General features: G+C 41.2%; 2 protein-coding genes across 2 annotated transcripts; both read right to left on the reverse strand.

The window, feature by feature from the left end:
- Positions 1–4: 4 nt before the first annotated feature.
- LOC131129676 (desmoplakin-B-like) lies at positions 5–23,041 on the reverse strand. The gene is made up of 24 exons (XM_058073441.2): positions 22,551–23,041; positions 21,820–21,907; positions 20,736–20,857; positions 19,918–20,068; positions 19,486–19,611; positions 19,134–19,193; positions 18,889–19,056; positions 17,629–17,733; positions 17,407–17,502; positions 16,972–17,097; positions 16,664–16,816; positions 16,413–16,567; positions 16,112–16,238; positions 15,253–15,439; positions 14,478–14,776; positions 14,226–14,404; positions 13,483–13,621; positions 12,368–12,561; positions 12,068–12,230; positions 11,876–11,959; positions 9,822–9,929; positions 9,609–9,707; positions 9,026–9,523; positions 5–6,583 (listed from the first exon to the last, which is right to left on the reverse strand). The coding sequence occupies exons 1-24, from the start codon at positions 23,024–23,026 to the stop codon at positions 392–394; spliced, it is 10,095 nt and encodes a 3,364-aa protein (XP_057929424.2). The 5' UTR covers positions 23,027–23,041; the 3' UTR covers positions 5–391.
- Positions 7,551–8,884, reverse strand: LOC144898315 (desmoplakin-B-like). The gene is made up of 2 exons (XM_078789868.1): positions 7,631–8,884; positions 7,551–7,565 (listed from the first exon to the last, which is right to left on the reverse strand). Exons 1-2 carry the CDS (start codon positions 8,882–8,884, stop codon positions 7,551–7,553), a joined length of 1,269 nt encoding a protein of 422 aa, XP_078645994.1.
- Positions 23,042–24,476: the final 1,435 nt, after the last annotated feature.

Genomic DNA, 24,476 nt, shown 5'->3' on the forward strand with positions numbered 1-24,476 from the left:
CTCATGAAGACCAAAAGGTTAAAGCATTTATTTTGAGTTCCAGTATTTAGAAAGTGTTACAGAACTTAAAATGATAAAATGCAAGAAACCAAGCAAATTGAGTTACATTAAAACAGAGTAGAATATAATAAATGCAAATACAGTATCATTATGTTAAGTCTAAGTCTAAAATTCTATTTGGGAAATTTAATGGAACTACAATAAGTGTATGCAAAATTACAACATGGCGGATATTTCTTATCCCACTTAATGTTTACTTCAGACACCCAACACATGCAAATCTTGTTTCTTTCATTGCAGAGAATACATTCAGATACATATATTTCTTTGAGAACATTAAAAATAGACAGATTCACTAACAATGAAAAATGACATCTGGTGTAGGGTCATTCTATTTTTTCTCAGATCTGGTGGAGAGGCTGGTGAGCCTGGTATGACTGGTCGCGAGGGAGGTGGGCAAGCCTAAATCCAAACTGCTCCTTCGGGAACTTTGTTGTGAGCCACTACGAGAACCTGTGCTGGATCCTGGGGCAGAGGCGAAATTGTAAGGACTGCTTATTCCTCTGGAGGACACAGACGATGCTTGTAGCATTCTCACGCCAGTGCTTTCCTCCACCAAGCAATTGTCAAGTGCCTCCATGTAAGAGATCTTCAGTTTGCTTTTGGGGCATGTTAAATTCTTTGTGTGGTGTCTGATGTCTTGGAGCTTCATAGCAGTGCTACTGTTAATCCAGCCCATTTTCAAAGCATCTGCGATAGTCCTTCTGCAGCCCAGTTCTGGGTCATAAAGCCCTCCTGTTACAAACTGGAACTCCATAAACCTCTGGCCCGCCTCATAAGGTAGCCACATCTCCTTCATGGCTTCAGCAACAGATATTTTACGACCAGTTTTTACATCTTCAAAGCCAATAAAAGCTTTTTGGGCAGGCTTGAGTTTAGTTGCAATGTCATCAGTAATTATACCTAGGCGGGAAGCCTCTTGGATGCTGAGGCGACGACCATTTGCTGGATTTATGATTCCCCCAGTACAGGACTGGGCCTCGAGTAGTCGCTGGCCAGTAATGGTATCCACAAGACCGCAATTTATGGCGCCTGTGATAGATATTTTTTCTAAAGTCTCTGTATCAAATATGGCACCTACAGGATCCCTTTCACCAACACTTTCAACAGGGGAGGTTAGGGTGATAGAAACACTAGATGTTTGCTTCAGGGTGTTAGCAGAGTCTTGAGCAACACTATCGGTTGCTGTGCTTTGCTCTTGGATGGTGGAAGGTATTGTCGACTTCATCGTTGTGAGAGAAACTGAAGACCTTGATATTACTGTTGAGGATGAGGACACTAAAGATGGCATTGAGGCAGTTGCTGTAGGCAACGTATTCTGCTCAGTCTTTTCAGTGATGATATCTGCAAACTGTGTTAAAGTGATGCTGCGTGATTGGTATTGAGCAAAGACTGACTGGTCAATGACTCCTTTTTCAAGCAGTTCATTGATGTCATACTCTCTTCCTGTCTTCCTGTCAACAATAACAAACCGTTTGGAACCATCTGGAGCAGTGAAAGTGATCTCTTCCCACTCACACTCCTGCTGAGACAGCTCCACGTAGGTGTCATAGTCAATATATCCTTTATTGTATGCTTCACGTATAGTCATCTCTTTATTAGTTTCCGGGTCCACAATAACTACTCTTCTCTTTCTCAGGGTATTTTTCATTGTTGCCTCTTGTTTTTTCTTGTCTGCAATTGGCAAAAGAATGAAACCAGTCTTCCCATCGGTAATGCAGCGTTTCTTAAGCTCAAGATAGGTTAAGTTTTCTTCTGTGTTTGGGTCGAAGAAAACCTTTGTATCAATACCTTGATCAGTCAGGCGCTTGTTCGTTTTTTCATCCAAGTATCCTCTGACGTAAGCAACATTTAAATCAATCCGGTGGCTGTGCTCAGGATCAATGATACCGCCACTGGCAATCTGTGCCCCTATCATAGGTATGCCATGTTCTTTCTCAACTAGACCCATCTCCATTGCCTGAAAGAGGGACATAACCTTATCCGTACCTGGTATTTTATAACCAATTACAGCTCTTTCTGCTGACAGCAAGTTGTCTTTGAACTCTGGTCCAAACAGACCTTTGTTGTAAGCATCACTAACAGTCAGGTGAGTGTTGTTGACCGGATCAACTATAAAACCAGAGGCAGCCTGGGCTTCAAGAAACTGCAGAGTGGTCCCAGGTTGTAACAGTCCCTCTTTCATGGCTTCATAAAATGTCATCACTTTATCACTGGCTTCGTCAAATACTCCTGCTATGCAAGTGGACCCCCCTAAGTAGGAGCGCAAGCGGTACTCAATGTCTTGAATTGTCAATCGGCCTGCCTTTAATTCTTCAATATCGGATGGTTCCAGAAGGTTTGCATGCACTAGATCTATCACAGACACCTGGTCTCTAAGCCCTTGGACAGTTGCAGGCTTTTGAGGTTCTGGGAGAAGCAAAAGACCTGTGCTTAGGTCTGCTGTACATTTCTTCTTCAAAGACTGATAGCTAATTGCCTCTTCAGTGTCTGGATCTAGATAGCATTTAGGATACTGACTGAGGGCCTTGTACATGTCTGAATCTATCAGATTCCGATCCATAGCAATGTCTCTGGGTAGGTATACGCTTAGAGTTGGATCCAAAATACCTCCTGTAGACTCTTGAACTTGAAGTATACGGAGAGCTGTGTCCCCATCGATCAGTCCCTTTTTCATGGCCTGACCAGCTGACAGGAGCTTAGTAGTAACTGGGTCTCTGTAACCTATGGCAGCAGCTTCAGCGGCCAACAGCTTTGATTCATCTTCCTTATTGACTAGTCCTCTGGCACATGCTTCCTTTACAGTCAATTTTTGATTAGTCTGAGGGTCAATGATATGCCCTGTGGCTGCCTGTGCCTCGAGCAGCAAGTCAGCACTTGCAGCAGATATAATCTTTTCTTTCTTTGCCTGTGTTAAGGACATTTTTCTGAATGATCCAGCCGCAACCCCGGCAATTAAACCAGTCCCTTTAAGTAAAGCCTCTTTCTCCGCAGACACCTGAGGAATAGTTTTCTCACCCATGATTAGATAGTTTAATGTTGGCTTGTCCAAAATTCCACAGTCAAACAACTGTTTTGCTGTCACAGTCTTTCGTACACCATCAAAAATCAATTTTGTGGGGTCAATTTTTTCTGAAATTGGCAAAATTTGAAGCCCCGTGTGAGACTCTGTCTTGCACCGTTGTTTTAAAGCCCCATAAGTGACATCAAGTTCAGGTTCTGGATTAAGGTAGTACGCAGGACACTGATTTAGAGCATGACAGAGGTCTTCATCTATCAGGTTGCGCTTGATTGCCGTGTTTATGGGCAAGAATACACTGAGATTCGGGTCAAGTATACCGCCCACACACTGTTGGGCCTGCAGGAAGCGTAAACCAGTTTGCCTGTCAATTAGTCCCTTTTTCATGGCCTCATACACAGACAACGGTTTGGCCATACTTGGATCCTTATAGCCCACAGCAGCAGCCTCTGCAGTCAATAGATTGTCTCTGTACTTTATATCCACTACTCCTCTGGCACAGGCTTCTTCGACTGTCAATTTTTCATGAGTGCTGGGGTCAATTATATGCCCAGTGGCAGCCTGGGCTTCCAGTAACAAATCTGCCGTCTCTGGGGACAGGAGACATTTGTTTTTGGCCTCTAACAAAGACATGTTTCCTTGATGGCCAACTACACCAGCAATGGGTCCAGTTCCTTTTAGATGGACAACCTTTTCAGCAGACACCTCAGAGACTGTCTTCTCCCCTTTCACCAACTGGTCAAATGTAGACTTATCAAGGACTCCACACTCAAACAACTGCTTTGCTGAGACGGGCTTGCGAACACCATCAAACATCAATTTCGAAGGGTCTTTTCTCTCAACAACTGGCAAAATGATCAAACCAGAATTGAACAGTGTCTTGCATTTTTTCTTTAAAGCCTCATAACTGACTTCACACTCAGTATCTGGGTCAAGGTAGCATGCTGTTCTCTGATTTAACGCCTTACATAGGTCTTCATCCAAAAGGTTGCATTTCATAGCTATGTCTTTGGGGAAGAACACACTGAGATTGGGATCTAAAATCCCTCCTGCAGACTCCTGGGCCTGCAACAGGCGTAACCCAGTTTTCCTGTCAATTAGTCCGTTGTTCATGGCTTCAAAGACTGAAAGAGGTTTTGATGTGCGAGGGTCTCGGTAGCCCACAGCGGCAGATTCTGCTGCTAGAAGTCGGTCTCTGTCTCTTATGTCCACCACTCCTCTGGCACATGCCTCCTCTACTGTATACATCTGATTGGATATCGGGTCAATAATATGTCCGGTTGCTGCCTGGGCATCAAGCAGTACATCTGCACTATCTGGGGGAATCAGCAACTGTCTCTTGGCCTCTGATAAAGACACTATACCTGAAGATCCAACCGCTATACCAGCAATAGATCCTAATCCTTTTAGAAATGCCTGCTTTTCATCTGAAATTTGGGAAACTGTTTTCTCTCCCTTGGTTAATTTGGTAAACAAATGCTTGTCCAAAATTCCAGAATCATATAAGTCTTGTGCTGTGACTGGTTTACGGACACCAGCAAAAATCAGTTTGGATGGGTCTTTCCGCTCAATGATCGGCAACAGTAGCAAACCTGTGTGAGCCTCTGTCTTGCACCTTTTCTTCAAATCTCCATAACTGACATCCTGCTCAGTATCTGTGTCAAGATAACACTTGGGATTCTGTTCCAGAGCATTCCGAACATTTACATCTAAAATGTTACGACTAATAGCAATGTCTTTGGGAAGGAACACACTGAGATTGGGATCTAGTATGCCTCCAGCACACTCTTGGGCCTGCAAGAGGCGTATTCCAATGTTCTTGTTGATCAGTCCCTTTTTCATGGCTTCATACACTGAAAGAGGATTGCCAGCGCTGGAATCCTTGTAGCCAACAGCAGCAGCCTGTGCTGCTAAGAGTCTGTCTTGATCCCTTGTGTCTACCACTCCGGCAGCAACTGCCTCCTCTACTGTTAGCTTTTTATTGGTTATGGGGTCAATGACATGACCAGTGGCAGCCTGGGCCTCTAGAAGCAAATCAGCACAATCTTGAGAAAGGAGATTCTGTTTTTTGGCCTCTGACAAAGACATTTTGCCTTTAGCTCCAGCTATAATCCCAGCAATGGGACCAGTTCCTTTAAGATTAATATGTTTGCCTATGGACACCTCTTGGACAGTTTTCTTCCCCTTTTCCAGGTCTTTAAATGTTGGCTTGTCTAAAATACCACAATCCAGCAACTGCATGGCAGTCACAGGTTTTCGTACACCATCAAAGATGAGTTTAGAGGTGTCCAGTTTCTTAAGTACAGGAAGAAGAAGAAGGCCTGTTTGTGGATCTACCTTACATTTTCTTTTCATTGCAAAATAAGTTACAGCAGTCTCGCTGTCTGGGTCCAAGAAAAGCTCAGGCCTTTGATTCAGAATGTAGTTTGTGTCATCGTCAATCAGTTCCTGCTCAATAGCCTTATCTTTGGGAAGGAACACACTGAGTGTGGGATCTAGTATGCCACCCACGGACTCTTGAGCTTGTAGGAGACGGAGCGTTGTTGTCTTGTCAACCAGTCCCTTCTTCATGGCCTGAAATACCGAGAGGGGTTTGTCTGTGGCATGTACTCTGAATCCTATAACTGCTGCTTCTGCTCTTGTCAACCTCTGTCGATCCTCTTCATCAACTACACCTTGATGACATGCCTCTTCAACTGTCAACTTCTGATTAGTTCTGGGATCAATGATGTGGCCTGTCGCCACCTGCGCATCCAGTAGCAGGTCAACGGCATCTGGTGGTAGAAGGCGCTCTTTCTTTGCTTCAGTTAGAGTTATTTTATAGGGGAAACCAGTAATAGATGGGTCATCTTCTGGGTTTTCAATAATCACTCCTGCTATTGGGCCTGTTCCTTTCAGAATAACCTTTTTATCAACAGACACCTCATGAACAGTCTTTTGTCCTCCAATGAGCTGGTTAAAGGTTGGTTGATCCAAAACACCAAAATCAAGCAGTTGTGCTGCTGTGACTGATTTACGGACAGAATCAAAAACCACAGTGGCGGGATCCAATGTCGGCGGTTCTCTGGCTCTCTTTAGCTCCTCTTGCATGGTTTGTCTCACAACCGTCACCTCTGTGAGTTCTTTCTGCAGGATTGAGAGCTTCCTTTTATACATTTCCTCGAGGTCCCTAAGTTCCCTCAAGAGCCGCTCTATCTCGCTTTTCAGAGCATTCTTTTCTTTCTCCCAACATTCCTTGTCTGCATCATATTGCCTTATAAGGCCCTGCTTACTTTCGTATTGTTCCTTCCAGTAACTTAAATCCTGTTTTACTCTTTCATTCTCCTCTTGTAGGTGCTGCTTATTTCGAAGCTCTAACTCAAGAGACATCTTAATGCGTCTGAGTTCCTCCTCTATCCTTTGGGGGTGATCTTTGTCAGTCTCTGACAGCTGGAGTAACAGAGTATCTCTCTCTTTCCCAATCTCACTGTACTGGGACTGGAGCAGTTGTATTGTGGTTGACGTCTGTAGAAAGCAAGATAAATGGAAAGAAGATATTGACGATTAGTCACTTCAGAAATATGTTTATCGATCTTCATTATTCATTTTGATCTTCATTTTTTCTCCTAAAATTTTAATTTTAATATACTTGGGTGGAAACTGCAAGACAGTAGACATTTAATGAAGTATTCTCTTGGTATAACAGTAACCAAAACTAATGGAGATAAACTAGAAAAAGGTTTGAAAATCAAATCTTGGGCAACAAATTGAAATTTATGAGGATTATGTTATCGTCTCAAAAAAGGACACCAGATGTGTTCAAGTATACTTCATTAAAAAATTGCAATTGATGGGCCTCTATAGGCAAAGGAAAAATCAAGCAAGCAGTTCTGGCTAGGTATTATTTAAACAGAATGGTAGTGGTAGAATACAGTGTAAATACTACACATCAACTAACATTAAAACACAGCACACTTAATGAGAATATGTCATGCACTACATTTCCAGCCCCTGATTCTAAAATATAGGATGCTGTATAAAATAAAGAAAATACATATGTACTTGTATCGTAGACACAGTGTTTAAGTTTCAAAGCAGTGTTGCTTCTTGTAATTCAGGGCAGGTCCATGACCAGATAAGAGTATTATGATTCCGAATTGAATGACTACAACTCACTGAGAAATAGATGGGATAAGGCAAAAAAAGCCGAAAACATGTGCCAATTGTGTTAATTTTTGACTGTGTCTCTGTCTTGCTCCTCTGGTCACGTACTCCAGGTGAAACACTGGATAGTAATGTATATGTTTTACATGAGGCAATTGTGTAGCATCGGCAAGAATAAATTAAGAAATAGTGTCCAGAATTACTGTTCAACAGAAATCAAACCCTTGTATTAACAAGGAATGTGTTACAGGCAAAAAAAAAATGTTTTTCTTTACCTTGTACACAGCATACCAACATTTTAGCAAAGTCTAAAGGAAATATCAGACTCTTAAGTGAGAAACAACTACAGAAAATAATTAAGGTGTTCATGCAAGGAAGAAATAATGTCTCAGTGACAGTAATGACTACTTGATTATGATCCATAATCTGGAAAGAGGGGAGCAGACTGGGGGTAGGTTCCAGGCGTCCATGTACCTCAGTTGCCTGCATTTGTATTTTCTTAGTCTCCACTTTGAGGTTTTCCCTCTCCAAGGAGAGCTCTGAGACAAGGTTGCGGTAGTCAACATTGCTGCGCTCACTGGCCTGCAGCTGCAGCTCCAGGGCAGTAATTTGGGAGGAGAGTTGATCGTCACTTTCCTGTTTGAATCTCAAAACTTCAGCTTTATCATGTCGAGTTGCCCTGAGCTCCTCCTCCAGCATTAGCCTTTCTTTCATTAAAGTGTCAGTATTCTTCTGCAGAGTTTGAAGCTCAGTACAATGTTCATGTAGAGCTTTACTCTTTTCCTCATTTGTTCTTTGCAGAGAATTGTTTCTTTGGTTCACCTCTTTAAGTCTTGTTTGCTCCAGGAAGAGTTGCTGCTGTAAGGCTTTTAGCTCAGTGCTCAGTTGCGATAACTGTTCTGCAGTGTTCTTGTTTTGTTTCAAGCTTCTCTCGAGCTCGTCTTGCAGCATGGCGTACTCTTTTTCACCTCTTCTTTCTGATGCGTCGGCTTGCTCTTGACTTTGGCGTAATGCAGTGATGGTGCAAGAGTATTCCTTCATCGTCATATTGACATTTTCTAACTCTGTCTCCAGTTGTCTTCTTCTGGACACTTCTTCTTGGTTAGCTTTTCTTAAATTGTCTAACTGGATCTCTAAGCTATCTCTCACAGCTTGAAGGTCCTTTATGCGGCCCAGAAATCGACTCAAGTTTTCTTCGACTCTACCATGGTCCCTGTTCTCTCTCTCCAGCCTCAAACACACATTCTGAAGGTCTGCCTCACTTTCCCTTAGTTGGGTCACAGCCATTGCTGAAGTAGTTAGCTTTGCTTGAAGTTGGGTCAAAGTGTGTTCAAGCACTTCTTGTCCTTCTTCTGCAGTTTTCCTTCTACGGATCTCCTCCTCCAGGTTGTGGGTGACATAGGTTAGCTGCTCGATCTTCTCTTGTAGGTCCTCTCTAACTGAAACCAGCTCCTTGTCGTACTTACAGCTTTCCTCTTCTCTCTGCTTGATCAGGACTTCGATCTCTATTTCCAGTTCTCTTCTCCTGAATTCTTCTTCTGTGATTATGGAGACCCAACGATGAGCTTCTTCCTCTGCCTTTTTCTTTTGTTCCTCCGCCTGGTTGATGGACAGCTTGAGCTTCCTGAGCTCCTCCTCCCTATCCCTCCTCTCTTCCTGCATCCTGTCATATTGCATCTGAAGCTGAGCTGTATCATCCTCCCTCTGGGCCAAAAGCCTTTGGATTTTGGTATCACTGATATGGATCTGAGATTCATAGTTCAACTTCAAGTTATTGATTTCTGTACTGCATTGGATTCTTACCTTTGAAATATCCTTTTGAAGCTCTGCCACCTTTGATGTTTCCTCTGCTAGTTTCCGTCGCAGCTGTTCAAGCTCATGGTCTTTATTTGCCATACTCTTCTCGACTTCCACTTTGGACCAGCTGACACTCTCTAGCTCTGTATGCCTCTTCCTAAGTACAGACTCGTACTCATCTTGTTGTTGTGTGTAACGCTCCTCTGCTAATTTCCTCTTCCTCTTTTCTTCTTCCAGCAAGAAGTTGAGATGTGTCACCTGATCACTTAGATCTGCCAGCTCATTCTGAGTGGTGTCTAGGCTGTCTTTTGTGGCATCGCACTGCAGAGCAGTGGTTCGCTTTATCTCCTCCAATGACAACAGCTTTTCCTTTGACTGGGAGAGTTCCAGCTGATAGCAGGCAACAGCGTCTTCAAGAGATTTGTTCTTGGCATTGCGGTCTTGGATGTCCTCCCTCAATCTGCAAAGTTCTTCCTCTAACAAGTCAATCCGTGTGCTATGAATCTGGAAGCAGGACAAAAGTCATACAAGGTCAAAATGATGTAAACATGCAATTTATTTAAATATTCATAAATCTATACTTCAGTACCTTAAGCTCTTCCATGTTTTTGAGGAGCTCTCCTAGGAATTTCAAGTAGCCATCAGACAAAGCAAGCAACTCCAAGTAACGTGTCTGCAGTTGAGTAGCCTGAGAGAAAAGGGATGTAGTGGTTACAAATTTTATTATTATTACTAGATTATAAAGAATCTCAAATGTGTTTTAATATGAATGTCCAATGTCATTTTTCCATTTTCCACTTACCTCCTGAATAAGATGCACTGATGGTGACCTTATCATTGTCTTCTTCATGGGGATGTTAAGCAAAGTCTCTAAACCAGATGCATAACATGCTAGATCCGTTTCATATTCCTGTAAAACAATATTTTAATCATTGTAATTGGATTTAGGCATGGTTATGCAATTGTGTAGCAGCATAAAATCAGGTATTCATCAATCTAAATCAGGCTTCAGTTATATATATGAGGGGGAAAAGTCCCATATGAAGGTGATACCTAGGTGACCATGGTGTAAACAAATAGATATACCCTGTTTTTGCAAGCAACACATCATCAAAATGTGCTCCTAATGACATCTACACACATTTACCAAAACACATACATAGCAAGGAATATGTAAAGAAAGGTCAACACTCCTGTGTGTGTGTGTATTATACACTACATGCTGGCCCACAACCTCCACTCTTCCCCACATAATTAGGAGCAGTGGACATTGTTGATCTGAGTGTACAGTAGGTGTGAACAATCCTGCACAATTGTAACAAACTGTGGCCATTTTTGGCCAAGAGCTTTTTTTAATGGTCACTCGCATATTGTAAAAATAAAATATTAATTACAAGAATAGTAGACATTCTGTGTTATGACATGTCGTAGTTACAAAATCATTCCCATAAATTCACACAGCAGAAGAATAGTATCAAGAATATAGTTGCCAGTCCCTACACCGAGGAAGGACAGCATTTTTTTTATGAATTTTTTAAACTTTAACCTCCACTATGTCTCCTAAGCATGAGGCAGACTCCTTTGTTGGCAGCGCATCAGAAAAAAGTGAAGTGAAATTAAAACACCCTAAAATGCGCATTGGCTGAGTGCCTGTTCCAAGCCGCTCACCCATTGCTCCCATTAAAAAGGATAAAGATGGTAAAGATGCTGATGTCATTCATTTTTGCAAGAGGATCGTATGATTAAAATGACACCTTTATGACAACCACAAATGTAGTTCTGGGTGAGCAGACGTCCTGTGGATTTCACTTTTAGATAATGAAATATTCTTCAAGGAGCAGTCGCATTCTTGTCATGCTTTGACTTCACTACAGTGCATGCATACTTGTGCATGGAATCGTGCTGGGGTCGAGGTCACCTCTTCCACTCGTGCCAAAAGAGGAGAATTGTGCCACGCCTGGGCATGGTTGAGTACGCTCACACGAGTCAAACATTCCGTGCTTTACGGCTTCAGTGGGCCCAGGTTAGGTACGATGGGCCTAGTGTGAGTCGACTCTAAGGATCTTTTCATAGGCACTAATTTCAGATTGTTTTTACTGACATATTGGTAAAAACATCTCAAAGTCTCATCTAGGTTGCAGTTCCAGGTTCATATAATAAATCAAGGCCTTGCTACCAAATACATTTTTATATGTTTTTTCAACCAGACCACTCACTATATGTCTTTTTGAGTCAGTGGCAAAAAGAGGTGATGACTCAACTACACAACAGAGGAGATCATGTTTAGTGCAGTTTTAAGTCGTGAAAACAACCACAATCCTCATCCACACTGGGGTCACGGGTATGCTGGAGCCTATCCCAGCTGACTTCGGGGAGAGGCGGGGTACACCCTGGACTGGTCGCCAGCCAATCACAGGGAACATATAGACAAACAACCATTCACACTCACATTCATACCTATGGACAATTTGGAGTGGCATGTTTTTGGAATGTGGGAGGAAATCGGAGTACCCAGAGAAAAGCCACATGAACATGCAAACTCCACACAGAGATGCCCAAGCAGAGAATCAAACCCAGGTCTTCCCAATCTCCTGACTGTGTGGCCTACTTGCTAACCACTCGTACACCGTGCGGTCCTTGGCTAAATTTGCCTCAACGTGAAAGTTATCCTTGAAATGTATCTTTTTTCTGTTGATTTAATCTTTCTTTTACCATGTCTATATAGCCCTACAACTCAATATTCCGTATGCCTGGAAAAATCATCAAAAATTGCCGTACCGAGAAAGACAACTTTTGAAAAATGGCTGGGATTGAATGAGTTAAAGGAACTAGAAGAAAAAGTGTAGACCTCCTTACCTTGATGGAGTTCACACAGGCATCATTGTCTTTCAGTACACTTTCTACTGTGTCCCTTTTGGCTTTAATTTCTGCATTCAGAGCCTTGACAAAATAAAAAAATATATATATACATAGAAGTTAGATGTCTGAACTCACATGACACAAACACTATCACAATAAGAAAATAATATTGTGGGAAGGTTCTGAAACCTTCTCATCGTTCATGTGGTCCTTCAGAACTTGAACATTCTGTATTTTGGTGGCTCGTAGGATGTCTTGCTTTTTGCGAGTGTCGTCAATCCAGTTGATAAGGGAGGAACTGGTATTCTTGTAGTGCTCCAGCTGAGGCAAATACCTCTGCAAATCCTGGAGTCTGAGAGAAAGACATGTAAAAATGGTACAATATATTATACAAGACACTTTAGCTTGTTCTTTGCACCCTGACAGATACGTATATAGTGGCTAATGTTTATTGGCCGTATTACATTTGTATATGACTTTGGACTATACCTGGTATCTATCTGTGTCTGTATTCGTTTCCAGCGATCTGACAGGAGGCCCACCTGCTCAGTATATTTGGACAGCATCATGTCACACCTGTGGAAGGGCCCACCCACCTCATCATTCCACTGATTTGCCTTGGCTAGTTCTGTCTCCATAGCGCCCAGAATATCACTCCTCTGATCCAACTCTTCCTTAATGCCCTGCACACAATATGCAAAATATAAAATTAACAGTAGGATGAAGTCTGAGTCTGCATTACATGAAGATGCCCACTTCAAATTTAGAGGAATATTCATTCATTCATTCATTCATTTTCTACCGCTTTTTCCTCACGAGGGTCGCGAGGGTGCTGGAGCCTATCCCAGCTGTCTTCGGGCGATAGGCGGGGTACACCCTGGACTGGTCGCCAGCCAATCACAGGGCACATATAGACAAACAACCATTCACACTCACATTCATACCTATTTGGAGTCACCAATTAACCTAGCATGTTTTTAGAATGTGGGAGGAAACCGGAGTACCCGTGGAAAACCCACACATGCACGGGGAGAACATGCAAACTTCACACTCCACACAGAGATGGCCGAGGGTGGAATTGAACCCTGGTCTCCTAGCTGTGAGGCCTGCGCGCTAACCATTTAGAGGAATATAAAATATGAATATATTATAAAATCAATTGGTGTTTCATTATGCATTCGATATTCTTTCAATGCAAATTACTGATATACTGTAATTACTGGAATAACCGGTAAGTCAAAATGGAACAAAAATTAGGAGCTGGCCTCCCCTTTGCAGCTACGTATATCATGTTTGACTCAGCTGGGAAGGCTTTCTAAAAGATTTATGTTATTGTGCACTCTTCCAGAAGAACATTTGAGGTCTGAAGTCACTGATGTTGGATGATTGGGGCTGGCACACATTCTCTGCTCAATTAATGCTTTTGATGACATTTAGGCCAGCCAAGTCTCTGTGTTTGCATCGAGTAACAGAGTGTTTTTTCTAAGTGTTTTTTCTAAAGCATTCTCCAAGAACCTGTCCCAGAATTTGATATGTAGAGTAACAGAAAGCTTACTGAAACGTTCCTATTGATCAGTATGTTATACACATCTATCAGTCCATACCTTAAGTGTTCTCATATAGTCGTTAACATCTCTTGGCAACAAAGACGTGGTCTCATTCTCCGTCAGTCTTGCCTCATGAACTTTTATTATATCTTCAGCTCGTGCCATACTTTGCAGCATGTCCCTGAGAGCCTGCAGCCTGATAACAAAGGAACAAATTGCATTTCATTCAGCGCATCTCATTCTAAAATCCAGTTAAAATATATTTAAATATATATTCACATTAGAATATGACTTTTACGTGTTACGCATGCGCCAAATGCTATTTTTTTTAAAGTGGAAGACGACGGATTCATGCACATGGGTCCTTTCTTCTTCTATAGTTTGGTGTGTCACATGGTTTTGTCTGCGTGTCAGCTCACATAGCGACACTTAAATGTGCCATTTGTAATACATCGTTTTCACTCGGGGATCCATCAACTATTTACTAATCCGGGACAATGTGGATGTGAATTGTTTTCAACCCACCAAAAAATAATAATAAAATCGCAGGAGCGTTCCTGTGTGAACTACAGATCAACAAACTGCAACAGGACATGAATTTGAGAAAAAACTTGTAAACTGGTCATTTTTTTGGCAGAAATCAATGGCAGAAATAAGCCTGTTTCCATCATATTTAACAACTAATTGTACTGATGTAATTAAACTTGCACTGCAGTTTTCATTCAGCTCAAAGATAACTAACAAAATAGGGTAAAACAAACAAAAAGTGAATAAATAGATAGTTCTTTGTGTTTTCATACCGCTTAAGGTAAGCTGATGAGCTACTCTCCAGAATGCTGAGACGTTGATTGATGACTCCAAGTTCGCTCTGCAGGAACCACGCTTTATCTTTATCACTCATGCTCTCCATCTCCTTCATGATGCGCTCCTTCAGCTTTAAGTACTCCTCTTGTATCAGGTTGACATCATGCTGTATGCTCTTTCATCAAGAAAAAAAACCCCAAAGAGTTTGCAATAAATTTGACAGTGATTTTGCATCATTTTGAGTTTACCTCTAACTGGGTGATTTTGAGGCTACAGTCCTTGGCCTCATTGTCTCCATAGCAGATATGAAGGTATTGACTTAGCAAGCCCTCAGCTTCCTCCAGCTTCAATCTGAGTGTGTGCAGCTCTGTTAAACTGTGAGAAGAAGAGACAACCTTCTTCTTCACCGGCTCCGTCTTTGTCACTTTCATGACCTCTTTCTTCACTTTTTTCAGCTCTGCTCTCTGTCGCTCTTCTTCGAGGTTTCTGGTATCCTCTTCGACAGGAACTTGCATGATAAATACTTGTTGTTGGTGCTGCTGCTCAACTGCAAACATTTTTGAAACTTTTAGCAGGAATATTTCCAAGTATAGGTGTGCTTTGTTTATTGTGGTTAGTTGGCTCCAGACCTGACCATGATAAGTAAGATTCAATATTAATAAATGGGATATTTTCATAGTTAGACCATAAAAAATGTTTATGACCTTCGAATGTTTTTTTAAAAACATGATTAGAGCCCTGTAGACATGGAATAACACCCCTATAGTAACCTTTATATTTGTATTACTTAATATAGTAGACATGATAAGCAAAATAATAAGACACGTTAGCACTGATAAAGTTACTTGTTGTAGTATGTCACAAGTCATGTGACTTGATCGCATCATAAAAAAAAATATTGGGCAGTAAGTCTTTCAGTCAAATTGCATATAGACATGTACATCTGTAAAATAATGGACACTGCTGCACTACTACTAGCTTTGTTTACATCACATTGCGCAACACTGTATGTATATTACTTACCATAAGCAGGTAACTGCACTACTAGAGTTTCATAGTGGGCCTGTGCTCCATTGAATTGGCTTTCGAGGCTCCTCTTGTCATCATCAGCAAAAATCTGTGAGCCTTGACAACTGAGTTTGAACTCTTCGTAATGAGTCTCAAGACTCTTGAGAAGATCGCGGTACTCCTCAGGACGCATCCTTGCCAGCTAAACACATACACACATATAAAGTGTTACTTTTGAAGAAACAATTGCACAATCCAGCCATACATTAAAAAAACATACAGTATTTGGTTTTGATGATTTTCCTATTCAAACAGTGTACCCTTGTTACATCGTAGTTCACCTTTCACAGACTTGCATGCGTTTGGCTTGCCAAATATACATAACTATCCGATCATTAGCAGTGTGACTCTGAAATGCTGCAGGTTTTAATCCAGACAACAACGAAAGGAGGACAAAAAGAGGGAAATATGACAGCAGGGGCAATATGGTCTAACAAGGATGCAACAACGCTACAGTACGGTGTAACGGTGCCAGGGCAACAAAGGGTGAAATAATGTTGCATCATGTGACTTCGAGAAAGTCCCGAACAACTAGTTTTTTTGTCCACAGTAGAATTCTAACCCTTAAAGGCTGAGCTAACGCTGCCGCAGTTAATTAGCTGTTAAATGTCCTCCTCAGCCATCATCATTAGTACTTCTACAAATAAGAATACATGAATGAATTATTGTAAAAGTACTTTTATTAGTTTGGAAGTACAAATGTAGCCCATTAACTCTACATAACAGGATTATCTTCATAAAAACTAATACTTTGTGCCTGAGTGAATACATATAATGAGAGATATGAATAAATAAGAGATTAGTCATCACTTACCATGGAGATGGTGAGGGAGTTTATGTGTTTGATATCCACAAGACAGTACTGCCAGGCAATGAGACTCTTAATGTTGACGTACAACTGATTCCAGATGGACAGGATAGACTCATAATACTGTTCATTTCTGTTGTCAAGACAGACGGAATAACAATTCAAATGAAATAGGATATAGTAGAGTTTAGATTAGAAGTTCAGAATGGTAAGGTTTCATTCAACATATAATTTCATGTGTCCAGGAAAGTATTTTGGAAATAGTGAAAAGGGGCATAAGACTAAAAAGAAAAGGTTAACGACTTACTTGGTGGCCAAATTGATGCTGAGTGGATTGGGAGGAGGGATTATCAAGCACACAGAAGGTACCATCATATCTAGTCCCCCCGGCCCGGTAACCTCCCACTTGCTACGCTGACTGTTGCCCTTTAAGATTGCTTCATCACCCTTACAGATCACCTTCTGTGGAGACAAAACAAAGCAGATATTGATGCTATAGAAAGTTGACAAATGTACAAAAAAGATTATAATCTGAAGGTACTAAAAACAAATATTGACCTGATCTTGTTTGAAATCACACAGGGCTTTGACAATAACGGGGCTGCTGCTCTTCTCTTCAGGGTTTCTGGGCTTGAGTCTGATGATGCTCTTGGCTTTGTTAACAATATGTTGAACTTGCCTCTTGTGATCCATTATTGTCTCTCTTTCCCTCTGCAAATCAAGAACATTGATTTTGATTTGATTTGGAAGGTTTGTTTTGAACATGCTAAAGCACGCTAACCACAAGGCCACCTTGCAGCCTAGTGATGTTCCATTAGACTCATAATAGCTTTTTTCTTCTATGGTCTGCTCTCAAACCATTGTACCTCCAGTTCCTTGAGCAGCTCCAGCAGGTTGTCCAGTGGAGTGTTCTTGTCACGGATGAACTTCTTACAGATGGTTTCCTTTTCTTTTTGGAGGGATCTGTATGTCTCATTGGCCTCCTTAAAGAACTTTAAGAAACATTGAAATTTATTTCAGTCAGTGGTAAAACAGCTGGCTTATTTAACATTGAGTTACCACCATTAGATGAAGAGGTGTTTGTTGTAAAGTAACCATGTGTGCATGTGTTGGTATGTATGTATCAACTATCAGCTCAACCGCCGCAATAAACCTTTTTTGTTGTTTGTTTAGTTCATTCATAATACAATACACAATCAAACGTAATGTACAATGTTACTGTGAGGTAATGTTGCAGTACCACTCATCCCTGCTAATGTATTGTTATTCTAAGTAGTAGATCTAACAATGTGTCAAATTACCTGGTTGTATGCTGCATTCTCCTTCAGATGCACATCAATGCACTTGGTAATTTGAAGGAGCCAACTCCACTGAGTCTGCAGTGTGTCCCTGTAGGCCTTGAGAGCAAAATACCAACGGAAGATGTCATAATACACACAGTGTTATGAAAAATGATCTACAGTCTTTAAAGATGTGCGGAGCAAACAATTTGTGTGTTGCACCATTCATCACACAGAACAAACCTCTATCTTGTCTGAAGCTGGGTGGTTGTTCTTCAGCAGCGCATCCACTCTGACCTTCAGTTTATTCAAGTCCTTCTCTTTATCCTCCAGGGCACTCATCAATTTCTGTTGTTTAAAGAAAGGGTGGTTTAGTTCAATTTTTGTTTGCTCTGCTAGCATAGTTTGTTTGTTGTGAACACAATCATAGACATGGCTGTGTGCACCAATGAAGCAAACCAAGACCGCTTGAGAAAGAACTCAAACGATTCGGTTTGCTTCAGCTCAAAGGTGAACGTTGCCCAGAGCAAAGACACAGACCAATGCTAAAATGACAGGCAAAAGCATGCAGAAATACTAATAAACTAAGAGAAAATGTGTTGGAAGCGCTTTTCATTGATAAACATTCAAAATGTAAGCAGAATTTACAAATAATCAATGTATTCAACTAAGCGAACAGTACTTTGGTTTGAAGTATTTGTATTACATCATGTAAACAGCAGTATACAGCATTTATTCATTCTCTACCGCTTTTTCCTCACAAGGGTGGCGGGGGTGCTGGAGCCTATCCCAGCTGTCTTCGGGCGAGAGGCGGGGTACACCCTGGACTGGTCGCCAGCCAATCACAGGGCACATATAGACAAACAACCATTCACACTCACATTCATACCTATGGACAATTTGGAGTCACCAATTAACCTAGCATGTTTTTGGAATGTGGGAGGAAACCGGAGTACCCGGAGAAAACATGCAAACTCCACACAGAGATGGCCGAGGGTGGAATTGAACCCTGGTTTCCTAGCTGTGAGGTCTGTGCGCTAACCACTCGACCGCTGTGCAGCCCAGTATACAGCAATGTATTTCTGTTTTTGTCTGAACAAGCATATTGAACCACATATGTGAACGCAGCCTTAAGCCGAGATTATGCCCCTACTTGAGGCCACACTTGCTGGCTCCTCCCTCTCCAAACTCTCCCACAAAATCATCTGACCTTAAAACCAAACACCTTCTACGATTTCAGATCAACAGTTGCAATAAAAGTAACTTTTGTAACACAACTATAAGTTCCAGTTCCCAGAATAAGAGCTTGGAGACGTTGTTGAAGGGGTGACTATGCAGAAGTATACAGGTTCATTTCATAAAGATGTAAGGCTTGCTGTTCTCAAACAAAATTATGTGTGGCATTGACTATTTAACACATAAAAAAACATTATCTTGTTCTTTCTTGTTTGAAAAAGTTTTGTTTGACTTGATGTGTGTATGACGTTCAGTATGTATACTTACTGAATAGCTCTCTTGCTTTCGAGGGATGTACTGGTCAAGGTTCTTGTCCCCCCAATCAAATATCAGCTCCTCTTCCTCTTTGTCGTTGACCCACATGATTTCCTTTGACATTTCCTGAATGATCTGCTGGAGGTCTCCCAGCTGCTGCAGCCGACCAAATGACATTTGCTGCAAAAGTAGAGGCAAGAAGAGCACTTTATTAAAAATAATACATCCTTATGTTGTCTCAATAGGATGACTTTTACCTGGAGACTGTCCCACTCCTGGTCCAAAGCATGAAGGTTTCCCTTGTCTCCTTTCTTAACCTAAGGAATGATTTAATTTTGAAAATGCTCCGATCAGGGTTTTATGCTGCCGATTCCGATCATTCAGGACTGAAATCGTCCGATACCAATACTGATCACATGAATTAATGATACATTTTTCAATGTATGAATGTTTAGTGCAATTGGCTGGGGCGTCCTCGTTGCAGCCCTGCTACTCGATATATAATATGAAAAATGACCCATAAGATGCCCTGCATTTAGACAAAAACTAATTAGACTTACTTCAAGGCTTAGTGTAGTAACAATAACATAACTAGATGATTCAACCCACCAGGTCACTCCTGGCTCGTTCCACTTCAGGGCTGTTCTGGATGGAGTTGTGAAACCTCTGGTGACTGATGAGATGTTTCTCTATCCCCGCAGGATCCTCTCCCCAGGAGGCAGTGCCAATCAGATTCTGGGGGGGGCAAAAGTGTCTATATGAGCATATACAGTATGCATGCAAAATTTGAATTGATGAATCAATTCATGCCAATCTGCAAGTCTCGTGAGTGACTGTGGCCGTGTCCACACAAGAATGCTACTGAAATTTAAAAAAAATGCATCCACATGTGCCGGATTAGTAAAGTCCCACTCTGAAAGTCATTTTCAAAAAACAGAGTTCCAGATATGTACCCAGGATGTGGATGAGAGGCTGAAACAATAAAACACTTGGCCGCTTTGACCTGAAAACGTTTCTGTGTAAGTATCACCCTGTGTTCACCTTTTGCTGTGTAATCCAGGCCACTGCATCATGAAAGCTCCGACCCGGCTCTTCCCAGGAACTAGAGCTTCCTCGAGCGCTCCTCCTCCTCTGCAAGGAGCCCGTCATGGCCAAGTGGACCCCTTTCAGCTGATCGTTACAAATCTCCCAACTAAAAATGAGTAAAATGGATTGTGATGAGGAAATGCACTAAATGTCATATTCCTGGAAAACAATCTCCAACAATATGCATATTAGTGATAAATTGGTGACTCTAAATTGTCCATAGGTGTGAATGGTCTGTCTATATGTGCCCTCTGATTGGCTGGCAACCAGTCTTGGGGGTACCCTGCCTCTCACCCAAAGTAGTTGGAAAAGAATGTGCATCACAAAATGCACACTCACAAAATTCAAACTCTGGCATTTTATGCCACTTTTGGGTGCTGCTGGGGCCCCTGTTGAGTGTGTGTGAGGTTTCCACTGTGTTTTTGACCAGAAAAGTGCATTAGAAGCAAGTTGAAAAAAACGGAAAAAAAGGATACTCTCCCCCTCTTTACGTTTGTTGTCAAAAATCGCAAAATTTAAACTCTGGCATTTCATGCCATTTTTGGGTGCTTCAGGGGCCCCTGTTGAGTGTGTGTGACGTGTCCACAGTGTTTTTGACCAGAAAAGTGCACTAGTTGAAAACTAATGCTGAGAGCATAGGAAAAAAAGAGAAGATACAAGAGAAAAGAAGAGGGGAAAAAAGGAAAGAAAAGAATGTGCAGTCAAATTAAGTAAAATTATAATTATGGTTTTTTAAGTGTGTTTCAAAAAGGAATAAAAATATAATCTCTTACGTTTTGACAACATTGTCAAATGGCTGTCCTATTTGTCTGAGGTCCACCGCATAGTTCTTCAGTTGATCAATGGTGTCTTTGGCCCTCAACATGTAGCGCTCTGCATCAGCTGCAGAACCGCCCTGAAATACATAAACACAGTGACAATGCTGATAAACAATGCTATTGAAAAAAATGCTATAGATAAAAAAAAAAAAGTTAGGGCCAAAAATGACTTCCCATTTTTCATTCATTTGGTCATTGACTTATCAAGACTTATCCTGTTCAGGATCACGAGTGAGCTAGAGCCTATCCAAGTCGATTTGGTAATGGTAATGGTTTTATTTCATTTAAACATGCATCAGATTACAATTGAATGCATCACATCATCAGTTCACAGTTCATTTGGGCGAGATCACAGGGCATTGACAATGATTCACACTTGTGAGTCCAATTCAGGGACGCCATATGGGAGGGGGGTGTTAGGTAAATAATTATATTTCACTGCATTTAACTATGTTGTTTTATATTATATTTATATTTTATACACACAACAGCAAGCAACAGCTGAAAAATCCTTAACTTCAGAGGTTTAACGAGGACATTCTTTTGGTTGCAATATTCAATTACACCACTAGATGTCACTATATACGACATATTTCAGTGTATTTTACATGTCCTTAATCTATCAGGCTTTCTTAGAATTCCTATCATCATAAATTAGTGAGGTAACCAATGTTGCACTTACATGCAACAACATAAGTCCCACGTTTCCACAGTACACTGTACAGTACGTTGCAGGCAAAAAACAATTTGCTTAACATCAATTTAAGGAGGCATGTGTGTTCTGACAAATAAAATGTTAAGCCTTCAGTGGACGCATTGACAAGGTAGTAGTGTGTTGTAAATTTATATAAACAACATACTGTCATTTTCAGCCTGACTAGTATTACAAACTGCCACAGCTTACTCATATTACAACAAGCCATTGTTTATTGTGACAATAACTTTTCTTTTGTAACAAAAAATACTCTGACCACAACCATTGTGTGAACTGCTTGAGGAGAGAGGCATTAAGGTAGGATAAAAATAAATATTGACTCACAGATTGTAGGGCAAATTCAGCCCTTCTGAGGTCCTCCTGACACTGGGCTTGAAGAGTCACGGCTCTTTGATGGATATCATTGATGCCACTGTGGTAAGAAGAATGGTAATTATAATGGAATTATGAACACTTGCACAATGTAATGAGATCCAAAATTACAGTATTGACAGTATTTTTTGTTTGTTTAATACCCTCAGAGTGCCCTTAAAAATATTGTATTACTACATGCAACAACACTGCAAAACAATCCACACATTAAATATTTTGAAATGAATAGGAGACAGTTTTTGATACATCTCGTCCATTGGTGCTCATTAGATTAAATCTTGGGTCATTTTGCAGAAAAAGAAAAAAGGTATATCCAAAACATGTTTTTCTCTACATGGTTGGGCTTGGTGTAAAACTTAAAGGGAACCTTTTATTAAAATTGAAATATCAATGCAACAGGGTGACAAGATCGCCATACCTGTACATCACTATGCAGATTTGCATGGGGATGATTGAAAGGTTTGAAAAAATGTCAATGCAGTATAGTCACTGTATACTGTATATGGGATTCTTATGCAATTTTGGGTGTCTAAAGGTACTTCACTATTAGGACATTTGCTATGCTTTTCTATATCTGACACCTGTTTAGTTCAGCGGTTGGTTCAGCTGAATAGTGACACACAGCAACATTTTGACACTAAGTGGGCAATTACCAAAATAAGCCAAATCGCATTAAAACATACCTCATCCCGCCTCTCATGGCACCTGCCATTCCTCCTACGGTGTCTAAAGGCATTCCTCCAACTGAAGACTTGGACAAAGAGTTGTAGCCGTCCATGTTGTTGTATCCATTACCACCTCCGTGCACAAATTCACTGCGGGAGTATCGGAAGGACCCCCCGGTGGTCGGGTCGCCTCTTCTGCTCATGTTCAGTGTGTTGTGGGAACCGTACTGACTCATTCCGGTGAGCCTGTCGAGGCCTTGGGATGATACACCGGGCAACGACAGGACCAGAGGCCGTGGAGGTCGCTCCCTTTCCCTCCAGCTGCCAGCTCCTAGCTCCTGTTCCTGCAACAGACTGCACTCAAGCTCCAGGAGGCTCTTTTTTTTTTTTTGGAGCCTGTGTAACCACACCTTCTGCCCAACCTGTACTGCCAAAAACGTTTCCCTGTCCCCTGACAGCCACTCCTTGTCTGCCTGGGGCAGTGTTTTCAACATATTTTAAAACAATTTTATACTCATATACCGGTAACAATAATACTTTTGTATTTGCTCCCATTTTTTAATGAACTGAACTCAAATATCTAAAACGTTTCTATATACAAAAAAGGCCTAAATATTGTTAACAAATCTGTCTAAATTTGTGTTAGTGTGCATTCATGATCCCTCCACTTTGTAGCATCCACAAGATGCTGAATAGACAGCATTAGTATTGCATAAGAGTGCAGTTGGCTGGCCACAATAAAAGGGCTTTGCAAAATGTGCAGTGGGACCATGCATGATCATGCTGCAACATGAAGTGATGGTCGACCTCAGGATCTCTTCACAGTTTCTTTTGCCTTTGTTGCACATGGTGGAGATCGGGTTATGGTATGGGCAGGCATAAGTTAGACAAACTGCTGCTGTAGCCCGACACTTTTCCAATATTATTTGGTGAAAAAATGCTGTTCTTGACACTTGTTCTACGTGCAATTTACAGAATAGATCCTGATCATGTCTAACGTCAAGGTCCCTAACAGTGCTGCTAGGGGTGAGTGCAGGGCATCTCAAGCAGTTCTATAGTCAAAACCTTGCCTCTGAAGTGCTGGGAGCCAAGGACTATAATCGGTTTTATCTGACTTTAGTAGTAAAAAAGTTAGAAGTCATCCAGTTTGATGTCTGTTAGCTGACTAAGTTGGGTGGCGTCTGCATAACAGTGTTTTCTAATAACACTGCCCAAGGAAAAACATGCATTAACAGTACTGGTTCAAGCACGGATCCCTGTGGAATGCCATGACTAACTTTAACACATACAGACTTACAGACTGTTAAGTAGTTAGACAAATAGGATTTAATCCAGTTAATGGCAGTTCATTTAATGCCAATGACATGTTCTAATCCCTGTATTAAAATAAACTGGTCTATCAAACAAGCCCAGTTTAAAAAGCAAGACCTTTGTCTGAAGCAACAAGGTTGTTATCTTTTGCAAGTGTGTTTTACAGTGCTAGGATAAATTGTCAATCCTGACTGAAAGTCCTCAAATACTCGTTATAAGCGAGTATCTGTTATGGATCATGCATTTTTACAAGTATGAAAACAAGTACATTTCGTCATTATCCGTATTTGTGTTTAAAGAAAATTTTCATTATGTATTCACTCTTCAGGCTTTGTGATTGGTCAGTCACACACAGTGACCGCCTCTCCCGAGGTTTATTAGGTTTTCTTCACCTCGCCTCTATTTTGGCTTATATCTAAAGTTAGTTACATGATAAACTTGTTCCGTAATGGGCAGACCCTGAACAACTCAATTGGGGTAGCATGGCCGCATTTTTTCCTACAAATTGTTTTTGTCTTATTTCATGAAGTCACCATAAAACAGACGTGCTACCTACAATATAAGAATTTGGTTCATTTTCAGTTAGCAGTACAAAGTACTGATGAATCCATATCAATTTCAGATGTAGAATAA

The sequence above is a fragment of the Doryrhamphus excisus genome, linkage group LG4, assembly GCF_037039965.1.
Source record: "Doryrhamphus excisus strain RoL-2023G ecotype Guam linkage group LG4, RoL_Dexc_Guam_v1.1, whole genome shotgun sequence".
NCBI classification, from domain to species: Eukaryota; Metazoa; Chordata; class Actinopteri; order Syngnathiformes; family Syngnathidae; genus Doryrhamphus; species Doryrhamphus excisus.

Bases quoted from the DNA above. Each gene is read 5' to 3' on its own strand.
- LOC144898315 (XM_078789868.1), bottom strand. From the start codon at position 8,884: ATGCAGGAAGAGAGGAGGGATAGGGAGGAGGAGCTCAGGAAGCTCAAG.
- LOC131129676 (XM_058073441.2), bottom strand. From the start codon at position 23,026: ATGTTGAAAACACTGCCCCAGGCAGACAAGGAGTGGCTGTCAGGGGAC. The intron at 20,858-21,819 runs GTGAGTCAATAT...TATGTATTTCAG, and splicing joins CTGAATTTGCCCTACAATCT to GGCGGTTCTGCAGCTGATGC. The intron at 17,734-18,888 runs GTAAGTATACAT...TTTAAACAACAG, and splicing joins GAAAGCAAGAGAGCTATTCA to AAATTGATGAGTGCCCTGGA.